Here is a 12,258-nt window from a genome sequence, read left to right as displayed (position 1 = left end):
ACTAAGAAGCTGGTTCAGTAGTAAGCCAGGTTAAGTTAACCTTGTGGTAGAGGTAAATTATCAAAAAGAAGAGCCTGCAGTCCTCATTTTCTTAAATAAATGATGCCTGCAGGTACATCTATTAGCAGGCTGGGTTAACTAAGCCTGCTTTTACTACTTAATCATGGTCTTAGTATACCCCCTGCTGTTTAGTTGAGCACATTGTTGTCACCATTATTTGTGCCAAATTAACCAACTATGCCTGCCAGATTCTTTAATAAATTAATATACAGTCTAGAGCAGTGATTCTCAAACTATGGGCCCTCTGGTGGACCGCGGCGTCATTACAGGTGGGCCGCAAGAGTTTCTGGGGAAATTATCCTCAAATATAGGCTACTCACATGGTGTTAGTTTAGATCAGGGATGTCAAACTCAGGCCCGGGGGCCAAATCTGACCCGCGGAGTCATTTAATTTGGCCCGCGAGATCATTTCAAATGTGTATTACAGTTGGCCCTCATACATCATTAATGTACAGGTACCAAGACTTGAACATGAAATTTGGTGTTTCTCTGAAGTATGAGCGGGCCCAGGCCAATGACACAGCTCACACTCCTATGCAATACAATATGTGCCAGTGTATGTGAAATTAAACTATGAGTATTAAGTGTGTGCCTGCAGGATTTTAGTCCATTTATTAAAAAATAAATCTTGAGTTCGGCACTTGACCTCGTTCCATATTTTGATTTTGGCCCTCGGTCAATTTCAGTTTGACACCCCTGGTTTAGATATTCACATCTTGTTTAGTTAGCGTCTGTCTTTCTTGTGTGCGTCCAGAAACGTGAGTGTCACTTCCTTATTTGGTGTTTTGATGCGGTAAGATGTACTATTAGGCAGGATTTATGTGTAAACATTGTGTCATTTCAATCGCGGAAGTAATTTTGTACCGCGAATTAATTAGCGCGAGCACATTTTCTATATGCTGTCGTGATATGGTGTGTTTTCATGCTTATGGTGTTGATGTATGTGTAAAATGGATATTTGTAATCATTTTTAGTCGATTGTGAGAGGAAACATTGCCGTTTTGGGTTGCTACAGTTGGCTATTTCATCCTAACTATTAATGCCAGGCTTTCCCCCAGCGCTTTCTTATCAAGGCGGCCGCCTTGACTAAACCCCACCCCCGCCTTGGCTACGTTCCCTAAAAAAAAAAAAAAAAAAAAAAAATGCGTCCGAGGGCAAAAAAAAAAAAAAAAAAAACTTGTAAAAAAAAAAAGTTGTAATGCATGTTCAAGCGCAGGCACTAGGACAACATCGGTTGGACTAAATTGTGACACCTAGTGGTCGGATTTATTACTACGCCATGTGTGTCCATCCTCGAGGCCATATTTTGAAACAATTTTAATTTTCAATTCTTGGGTTGCAGTTACGTCAGAATGCCCCTTCACTGGAGCGCGCGAATTTGAAATGGTGGACAACCCTGGCTTGGAGCCATTGAAACCCATTCAAAAGTACATTTGTTCGATGTTCGACAGAATATTTTTAATTAGACCTTAAGACACACCATGGGTCTTGTTTAAAAGCTGAGAACCTCAGCTTTCCATACCTGAAAACGGTATTTTCCTAGCATCTACCAATCCGAAGGTAGCCTACTTTAAGTGCAGAATTACTTTTCTAAAGATAGCGTTTTGTTTCCTTGGAAACGGACGCGGTTTATGTGTTACGCATACGCTATTTGACTCGGGTTTGCATTATTATGGATGAATTTCTAATGGACAATCTGTGCGAGTTTCAAAATGCGTTTTTATGTAACATGGGAGTAAAATGTGTTAACAGTACGCCCGTCTGGGATTTGTTAGCTAGTTCGCTAGTTAGCTAGCAAGTAAGTAATAGCAGAAATAAACTCTCTCTGGTAATAGATATTAGAATCGATCTGTCTCAATGGCCCAAGCATAAACAAAGAAACACCAGGATTTGGATGTAATGCTATAATATCAGCAATTTGTCAAAGCAAAACATTCTGAGAACATTCACAGAACCAGTTCATTATATCCACAGCCTTGAGTGTCGGCAAATCTTTCCACTTTTGACATGATGTAGTGTAGAGACCTAGCACTTGCTAGCTAAACTAGCGGGCAGCTAGTTTAACAAATCCCAGACGGGGATGTAAAACACATTTACTCCCATATCACATAAAAACACATTATGAAATTCGCATAGATTGTCCATTAACATGTCAAGATTAGAAATTCATCCATAATAGTGCAAAACCGAGTCAAATAGCGTATGCGTAACACATAAACCGCGTCCGTTTCCAAGGAAACAAAACGCTATCTTTAGAAAAGTAATTCCGCACTTAAAGTGGGCTACCTTCGGATTGGTAGATGCTAGGAAAATACCGCTTTCAGTTATGGAAAGCTGAGGTTCTCAGCTTTTAAACAAGTCCAATGGTGTGTCTTAAGGTATAATGAAAAATATTCTGTGTCAGATCGAAAAAATGATGTTTTGAATGGGTTTCAATGGCTCCAAGCCCAGGTTGTCCACCAGCAGCGGTAGATCACCACCAGGGGGCAGCACTATGACGTCAGCAGCAACCCAGATTAGCATAAATGGGCCACCAGTAGGGCAGTTTAATTACAACAGGGCACTGGAACTCTTTTTTGAAAAACCGAGAAGGATGGCCTGCAAGGACAAGACTTGCAAAATGTGCCATAGGTAGTCATAGGTAGCCAGTCAATTTTGCACTCCATTTGGTGCACTTTTTGTTACATTTTTCTTTTCAGCTTCTGTAAATAGTTTTGATATGGCAGGTCAATAAATACATATTTTCCAGTTCTACACAGCTTTGTTATTATTCAAACCCCCGAAACAGTATTCGTGCCGTGCGTGACATCAAACCCCGCCAACACCTCCCCCCGCGTGACATCGCGAGTGGCGCCGCCCCCCAGGGACAGACTCGAAGCCCCACCACCTTGACTAACCAATTTTCTGGGGGAAACACTGAATGGAGCATTTAGTATTTAGCTAATGCATATTTCTCTGAGCTGTGAATGCTGGCTTGTTTCACGCTAATTTCATATTTAGTATTTGAACAAGTGTGCCTTTTCACAGATGCCCTTCAGTGGCCTCAACTTTCTGCAAATAGGCCCTAACTTATTATTCATCATAACAATGTAATATAATATAATATAATATAATAGGCCTATAATATAATATATGTAATAGGCCTATTATATCATATAATACGTTATTATGTTATATTGGGATATGGTTTGGTGGGCCCCAGATTTTTTTCACATTTCGAAGTGGGCCTTGGTGTTCTAAAGTTTGAGAACAGCTGGTCTAGAGAAAAAGCACGACTTGCAAAACACAAGCTAAACGTTGAAGCATAAATTAAACTGTGAAAAGAGACAATGACATCATAAACAAAACAAGCAAAAAACCCTCTGCTTTCCTGATATCAAATCACAAAATAAAAAAAAAACAGCCTGCACACCAAAAACAATTGACCAATGCCTCCATCTCCTCTAAAAGGGTTTGATACAAACACATACTATGCATAAATACACCTTCACACAGTTTATTGTGGCACTGAAAGGCATCGGTACATTACCTTGGGCCTCTGGGTCCATGTGGGCCCTGCGGCCTCATCCCAGGATGGTGGGGCCCGCCGTATCCATAGCCCTCGGACACGCCATCCCCAGCAGTGGGGCCAGTGTTGCCCTGGTAAGACCCAGACGGGCCCGTGGCTGGGCCGGGTCCTGTCACGCCAGCATGAGCTGGGCCTCCTCCAGGCGTCATGTCAGAAGCAGCAGCGGAGTTCGCTTCACCAGGCTGGAGGCCGGAGGAGTTAGGAGGGTGCGGTCCAGCGGATGCTGACGAGTGGTCCATGTTCCCCTGTTGCTGCGGCATGGCCTGGCTCTGATTATGTCCGCCGTACTGGCCCATCATGCCTCCGTAGCCAGGCTGCTGCTGCTGGCCGTACTGGTGCTGCATGGTCCTCAGGGTGGCGACCCGTTCCTGCAGGTGGGCCGCCGTAGAGTTCATCTGCTCCAGCCACTGCTTCCACTGGCCCTCGTAGTCCTGGAGCTGGTCCTTGTGCGGGTAGGTCTGGAACTGCTCCTGCCACAGCTTGAAGTGCCGGTTCCAGTCCTGGTAGATCGGCGTGAACTGCTGCTGCTGCGTCTCGTAGTGTTTCAGCTGCATGTCCAGCGACATGGCCTGGGGGGAGGGGGAAAAAATCGTGTGACAGCGTGACTTCCCGTGAACCAGGCCAAGGAACTCTATGACTAGAGAGCCATTTGCGGCCTTTGAGGCCGTCTTATCTGGCCCCCAACGTCATTTTAATGTTATGCAGTTTCACATGAAATATGACACATTTGTAAAGAAATCTTAGAGAGGACATTTGCATTACAATTAAAGCTGGGCATACACTGTGCGATATTTTCACTCGTGGGTCTTAAGCTTCTGCTTAGGGGTGGGCGATATGACGATATTATATCGTGAATCGCGATATTGAGTAAAATATCGTCTCGAATCTGCCAAAGTGGAGAAATCGTATAGATCGTCTAGCAGTGAGGATGTTTATTATCAGTATCAGAGTGACGTTTTCTCACTTGTGTTGTTGTCTTAACTTTATTCTTTACATTATTGTATTCCAATTGTACACTTTATGAGAGTATCATCAGTGTGTTAACATTTTATTGACTGCAAATTACAAATTGCAAGTATATGAAAGTTGTTTTTTGTTGTTTTTATTTTTTGGATGGAAGATCGTGATAAAAAAATCGAAATCGTGATTTCATGTTAAAAAATCGTGATACAACATTTTTGCCATATCGCCCACCCCTACTTCTGCTCACACTGCACGATGGAATTTCACTGTTTAAAAGTTCACAACTCACGACTCACGTCCTCACACTACACGAGCCGACAGTCGGATGCGAGCGAAATGCTTCCACCGTACGACGCGACAGGCATGTTTCCCCGGTCTGCAGAGGAGGGAACATGCGCACCTGAGGTGGAGATGAGGTCGCGCTCAACAGCGAATTGCACCGCCTTATTCATTTGCGCATGTGAAGTGTCAAATCGGGTCGTAGCACTGCTTTAACTGTGCGATTTACGCACGAGCCACGACCAGAATTTCAAACCGTTTTGATTTTCTTGCGACCCTGCGATTGCACGATCGTGAGGCGAAATCGCTTGTCGTTACCCCATGTACACTGCACGATGCGAGACTCACGATTGACCTGCGATTGAGCAAGAAATCGCCCCGACTCTCAAAAAGTCGTGCGAGTACCAAATCGGGGCAAAAGTCTAAGCACAGTGTAATCCCAGCTTAAAGTGATACTGTCCCATTTTTAGAAATGATCTTATTTTACACCTCCCATTGAGTTAAATCATAGGGTTTTACCGTTCTACTGTACTTTCAACCATTCTCGGGGTATGACAGTGCAAATTTTACCTCCATGCTAGCAGTTAACATTGAGTCCTATGAGACCAGCTCGCGGCTAACTGGTCTCATAGGACTCAATGTTAACTGTTAGCTTGGAGGTAAAATTTGCACTGCCATAACTAGAAAACGGTTGAACAGTACAGGAGAACGGTAAAACCTTATTATTTAACTCAAGGGGAGGTGTAAAATAAGATTATTTAAAAAAATGGGACAGTATCACTTTAAGTCGTATTTTCAGGAGACTTGGAGAAGGCGAGGTCTGTTGTTAATGTGGCCGCCTTCAATATTGGCCTAGAGTGCGTTTTAATATGCGACCTTGCCTCCTCCACTTGCCTCTTCCACTTGCTTCACGTCATGATGACATCACTGACAATAGCATTACATTTCAATATCTTGCAAAAGCTCAATTGTAAAGTCTTTTTCTCATTTGCAATTGGGATGGTGAATGAAAAACAGTCCCTCAAAAGTTGTTGTGGCGAGGCTGACAGCTGGGAAACTTTATCGTTTTCTCCACGGAGGAGGGGCCAGGAGGCGGGACGAGGAGACAAGCACAAGTGGAGGAGGCAAGGTCACATATTGGGATGCACCCCTAGTCTGTGTGGCAGATCTGCGACAGATCGGAGACAGGACGTACCTGGAGGTTGGCGGGCTGCTGGATGAACTGCTGGTACTGCTGCAGGATCTGCTGCAGCTGGGAGTGCTGCTGCATGAGTGCGGTGTACTGGTGCGCGGCCCTCTGCTGCTGGGCCTGCTGCCACTGGGCCGCCGCCGCCTGCAGCTGCTGCAGACGGGCCACCTCAAACGGGTCACCCGCACTCATGGGCTCCTCCTGGGGACCAGCAAACACAGGAGAACGAATGCATGAGAGGTAGGGCTGCACAATTATGGGAAAAAGGTAAATCCTGGTTATTTGGGTCAACCTTGAAACCACGATTATTAAACCAGTGTTTCCCAACCTTTTTTGAGCCAGGGCACACTTTTTCCCTTCAAAAAATCTCGCGGCACACCACCAACCAAAAATGATGAAATAATGAAAACAAATTATAGTAGCCGCCTAACAATATAGTCATTCTTATAAAAGTGTCTTGAATAGCAATCAAATAAACACAAAAATGTATTTTTTTTTAATCATCTTTTAAATTTCCTCTTTCAAATAAAAAGTGCACTTTGTCCCTTCTTAAGGAAGCTATAAACTTCAAAGTAGGCCTAGGCTTACTATTTACAAATTGTTATTCCAAAAGCATTCTATTTGCAGGAATGTAGAAAATAATGCTTATTCTGACAGTAGCAATGTTATTTAGGAAAGATTTCACTGTTACATTCAAGATTCAAGATTCTTTTAATAGTCCCGAAGGAAATTTGTCTTGGACATACATAGCTGCCACATACACACATTATGAATATGCATGTTTAATATCAATCTCTGTTCAATGCCTTGCAAAATAGAACGCTTTCTCTAATTGCGTCTCCATCCACAAAACGCACATTGGCCAGGAGTTGCGCATGTCCACTAATATCAGCCTCGTCAAGTTGCAACGCAAATTTCTCACGGATACGGATCTTTTCCAAAACCACACTTTCGATGTCAGCAGACATATTGTGTTATTTGAGAGTGGGACTTTGGCTATTTCTTTAACCGCTTAAGGTCCAAGCATCTCATTTACAATGGCTTTGCAGGCAGGTAAATATTAGCGTCTCTGCCACTTTGTGACTTTTTTGATTTAGCTACGAGTTCAGCTACGTGGTAGCTAGCTTTAAGGTTCTCTCGTTTACCTTTTTCCCTCATAAATGTTGCTTGGTTCTCTGTTTGCTTACGCAGGCCAACGAAATAGTCTGCACTCTTGTTTTGTGAAGGGTGTTTCGTTTACATACCAAGCACAATGGAATCGGTGCCGTTGCATCCCACGTACCGGTAGTCCTAAATCCAAATGAAATGCAACTCTCTTTGTATTGACTCGAGCTCACGGCACGGCATTTGCCTTGTTTGACAGCTAGGCCTACTACAATGCAATTGGCTACCTGCTGCCACCTAGTGATAAGGAATTATTACATGATTAGGACGCCAGTCAACAGCAGACACTACATAATGACATATAGGCATTATTTGCTGATAATAATGAATTCTTTTTTTTTTCTTTTTTCTTTTTTGAAAAGAATAATTTTCCATGGCACACCTGACGATCTCTCACGGTAGGGGTGGGCGGTATGGCCAAAAATGTATACCTCGGTATAATTTTAGCCACGGTATATATCACGGTATATATCACAGTATTGTACATTTGTGTATAAAATGTAAAAATTAAGCATTTTGTGGCAAAATGACCAAAACACCATTTTTTTAAATGACTGGTCAGACATTGTTTTATCTATGTGGGAATTCTTGTCATTCAAATAATGTTTAAACTTTTAATCTATAACTATAACTCTACATCTACAGGACGCAATGCGCTATTGCGGTAGACGGTATGAGACAAAATCTCTATCATTGATGAAAAAATACCGCACATGATATTATACCGCGGTTACCGCCCACCCCTATCTCACGGCACACTAGGGCTGTCAACTAATATTCAAGGTTTGAATTCTGGTTCGAATAGCGTTAATCACAAATTCGAATGGGGAAAATAATATTCGAATATGGAAAAAAACGTGTGGTAGACGGTAACACTGGATGAGAGCAAGAAGTGAAGCTAGTAGTGGTGTCAACAATAATCGATTCGTCAATGCATCACAATGCGGGACAGGACAATTCAATTCAATTTGGCAAGTACCTAATCGATGCGGCATATTTTTTAAAGCTTCACCTGTACTTCCTGCCGTTCTCTGAGTATGGCAGTGCAAATTCTACCTCTAAGCTAGCAGTTAACATTGAGTCCTATGAGACTCTCAATTTTAATTGCAGCTTGGAGGTAAATGTTGCACTGCCATACTCAGAGAACAGCAGGAAGTAAAGGAGAAAGGTAAAACAGAATCATTTAGCTAAATGAGAGGTGTAAAATAAGATTATTTCCAAAAATGGGACAGTATCACTTTGAAAAAAATAAAGCCTTGAAGCCCAACTGGGGAACACCAACTGCCATTGCCATTGTGACGCAGCACTCCACAGCACACAAGTATTCACTGCACACAAGAAAATTGCATTTATGCTTCACCCGTGTGCGGGGGCAGCCCCCAATGGCGCCCCAAAGGGGGCAGTGCGGCGGGCGGTACCATGCTCAGTCATGGAGGAGGATGGGGGAGAGCACTGGTTAATCAATAGTTGGTCAATGTTGGAACTAGGCTTGCACGCCTTGAACCACCTCAGAGGTGATTCTGAAATCGACCTCGTTAGAACTGAAGATGGACGGGTTAAATGCAAAAAAAAAGATCAAACCACGCTGCAGCAAAACGTAGAACCGGGTCTGTCAAAGTAGCCTGGTCCTGACCATCCCATAATACTACCATTTCATTTTGTATTTATGATCTGGAGCTTGTGTGATCTGGCGCGATTGCAGGAAACGGGAAGTTTGCACTCAGTTATGTTTTGAAAAGATTGGACACACAGCTCTCACCCAATCGCCGACAGTTACTCAACAACAACATAGCGCATCAAAATTCTACCGCTCCAGACACTCCACAGAAAAGGGGGACCAGACTACCGTAGTGGAGCCAATTCTTTTGTCGGAAGTACGTAGGATGGCTCGCGAGGCTACTGTCAAAGACCCCAAATATGTTTCCTGGATCCATGACGTCAGGTGAAGGCCGGCCCTTTAGGAGACCTTTGCAGACTCAAGGTTGAGAATAAATGGAGCACCCTTTGCACTGTAGATGGCGGTAGCGCACATCTTATGCAAGCCACCACCAAACGCCACAGAAAGAGAAGGAGGGGACAACGCCCCCTTACTTAGGAGACCATACTTGAGCACACCTTTTTGCATTTGTGTCGGCGGCGTTTGGGACATCTTACTTTAACAAGACAATTCTTTGACTTTATTCAATGTGAAGTAGATGGGGAAAATAATCTGATGGGGGCGTGTGTGGTGTGGGGGGGTTATGTCTGTGAGCTTCTCACCTGAGGCTCTTCAGGCGGAGGTGGTGGAGGTGGTTCCTCTTTGGGTGGAGGTGGTGGGGGAGCACTTTTGGGAGGCTCACTCGGTAGAGGGGGTGCCTGATTCCGGTCACCTTGGCCCGCACCTGCCCGCTCATTCTTTAGCTTCTGCAAATTCTGGACATGCTGTTTGTACCAGTACTGCTGTTGTTCCTAGGTGTAGGGAAAGATGCCAGACGATGGAGAGATGAGACACAGTAAATTTACATACGGATAAAGAAAATTCAACACTATCAACTGGAAACTTATGAACACCATCAGAATATTAGGCCAATATTTGAGAAGAGGGGAAACTATGTGCCTATTACTTTACTCTGTTACTCCAAGTAACTCTAGCCAGCTCAGGTCTCAGATAAAATGAGCATTACCTCTAAGGAGAAAGAAAAATCCAGTGGGAGAATTTAAAAAGTACTTTTTTTTTTTAATGTATGAATAATGAGACAGAATTTGAATCCAATTTTTTTTTTCTAGACAGGTGATTACACTTTCCTCAATTTGAGAGGATGAGGTCCATAATATCACTAAGGAAAAGGGGTCCTTGAACAAAAACCTTTTATACCCCTGATCTTATTTCGATAGGGGAGTCATTCGATAGCTGAGAGCCTTTTGTAATTATTATTTTTCAATTTCAATTGAGCGAATACAGTCTGCTACATAGGTTGGTATACCCATCCTCTTGACAAGAGGGTATTGCACTAATGACTTCTGTCCTTGAGCAAAAAATGTTACTGGCTGTTGTGTACAGGGCTCCTGGTGTTCAAGTACAGTTGTCAATCATGTCAAGTCATCGTTTGCAGTCAAGTAACATGCCTGTAAAATAAGACTACATCTCTGTTCGACACTGAGAACTGCGGTTGATCAGCTCAACAGAAGATCAATCTCATTTTAAAAAGCATGGTAGGTCAGCGTTTGCCAAAGCTTTTCACAACAGCAACGGCCTCTGACAGCAAGAGGAAAATAGGTCAGCTGGTTGTAGCAATTCACAACATAAATGCTGGCTGAGTTACCATCAGCTTTTGCATAACCGCTTTCTTGTCATGTTGATAGAACTCGTGTGATAGAGAGTGTACAACTAGAATTTAGAGTAGGCCTACCTGCGGAGTCATTGATGAAAAGTCGGTATTGTCTCCGTGCTGTGGAGTGATGGCCGCTGATGGGTCATGGGCAGTATTCTTATTCTGTAGCCCGGGGCCGTTGTTGTTCTGCGGAGGAAGCGGAGGTTTCGGTTCGGGGGGCTTGGGTGGCGCTTCCTCCTCCGGCTGGGGCGGCAGTGGTGGGGTCTGCTGTTGATCGTAAGCATAGTTTGTGGTTGAATTCTGCCCTTGCCAGGCACCGGGACCACTTCCATAGCCGCCGCCGCCGCCGCCGCCGCCTCCTCCTCCTGCTGCTGCTCCATAACTGAGCACCGACTGTAATTGTTTCTGGTGAAGCTGCTGAAGCTGTTGCATCTGCTGCTGCATCTGCTGTTGCATCTGCTCCCGAAAGCTGGAAAAATTCGTCGACGATTGAGCATTGTATCCCGCTGCTGTCGGTGTTTGAGCCGTAAATTGATTGTTGGAAGGCGGTTGTCCACCTCCATAATTTCCCCACGAAGGGTACATGCTTCACTACAGCGCACGTAACGTTAGGCCTTTGTGCTCACATTAAGTCAGTCTTTTTGAACACGGAAGTCTTTACATCCGTATTTACACCTTTCAAGAAACGGATGGTACATACGCACACAATCGATTCGAACCTATTTGTAGTGTTGCAGTTGCAGAAAAAGACAAAAATATCGATACTTCCCGCGCCGGTAAAACCGATCTCCAGGCTAACTTCACTTGCTAAGCTAAGCTCTGCTTCTTTACCGGAAAGTATCAGGAAGCACATCTCGTGCGTCACATCCTGGGCTACTTGCGCCCTCCTGTGGAGTAGCATCCAACTGCAGTTTGCAGAAGTGGGCAGGTCTGGATTTCTGAGATCCCGCCCCTCCCATTTTGGATCTCGCCCCTCCTATTTTTCCTATTATAGTAGTCTGTACAGTCCCACACCATCCCGACGTCACCCTATTTGAGAATTTGCGCCAAATGTTTTCTCCGGCGAATGCATAGTCTAGGCCTACACTATTCTATGCACACAGCTTGTATCGTGTCTCGTCGTTTGGAGTGCTAAATAAATGTATTTACTAAACACTGGACATAGAATCATTCATCAATCATAATAGGATATTCGATGGCGGTAGGCCCAAGTGTAGCACACCAGCATACATTGATGACTCTTATGCTTTGGACAATAATAATGCCTATGTAGGCTAATTGCGGTGTGAAGTGGTTTGTATTATGCCTCGTCGTTTGTTAAGTAAATATATTGACTAAACACTGGACATAGAATCATTCGTCAGTCATAATAGCGCACCATGTTTGAGAAATGGACCCAAATTATCTGGCGAATGCAGTAGGCTTATTCTATCCACACAGCTTATCGTGTCTCGTCATTTGAAGTGTTAAGTAGGCCTAAATATAGGCCTATTTAGACCTACTAAACACTGGACATAGAATCATCCATCAATAGCGAATGCGTTACCCTGTATTCTAGGGAGATTGTATCGTGTCTCGTCGTTTGGAGTGTTAAGTAGGCTACTAAACACTGGGCATAGAATCATTCATCAATAATAGTGAATGCGTAGTTGGCTACACTGTATTCTATGCACACAGCTTGTATCATGTCTCGTCGTTTGGAGTGCTACTAGTAGCCTACTAAA

The 12,258-nt window shown here is 43.8% G+C and overlaps 1 protein-coding gene across 3 annotated transcripts in view; it reads right to left on the bottom strand.

Annotated features, from left to right (window-relative positions):
- The window catches only part of ylpm1 (YLP motif containing 1), a 33,571-nt gene extending 22,202 nt beyond the window's left edge, over positions 1-11,369 (bottom strand). The window contains exons 1-4 of one of the 3 annotated variants that reach the window (XM_063222823.1): positions 10,613-11,369; positions 9,483-9,671; positions 6,066-6,305; positions 3,590-4,197 (exon numbers count right to left, since the gene is read on the bottom strand). In XM_063222823.1, coding sequence (XP_063078893.1) covers positions 3,590-4,197; positions 6,066-6,305; positions 9,483-9,671; positions 10,613-11,119 — 1,544 coding nt within the window. In that variant the 5' untranslated portion in view covers positions 11,120-11,369. The remainder of the gene's footprint in view (positions 1-3,589; positions 4,198-6,065; positions 6,306-9,482; positions 9,672-10,612) is intronic. The other 2 variants (XM_063222824.1, XM_063222825.1) reach the window with 2 other exon arrangements.
- Between the last annotated feature and the right edge of the window lie 889 nt (positions 11,370-12,258).

Source organism: Engraulis encrasicolus, chromosome 18, assembly GCF_034702125.1.
Source record: "Engraulis encrasicolus isolate BLACKSEA-1 chromosome 18, IST_EnEncr_1.0, whole genome shotgun sequence".
In the NCBI taxonomy this organism is placed as follows: domain Eukaryota; kingdom Metazoa; phylum Chordata; class Actinopteri; order Clupeiformes; family Engraulidae; genus Engraulis; species Engraulis encrasicolus.
Note: the sequence above shows the minus strand (reverse complement) of the source record. Positions and strands in the feature narration are given on the sequence as shown.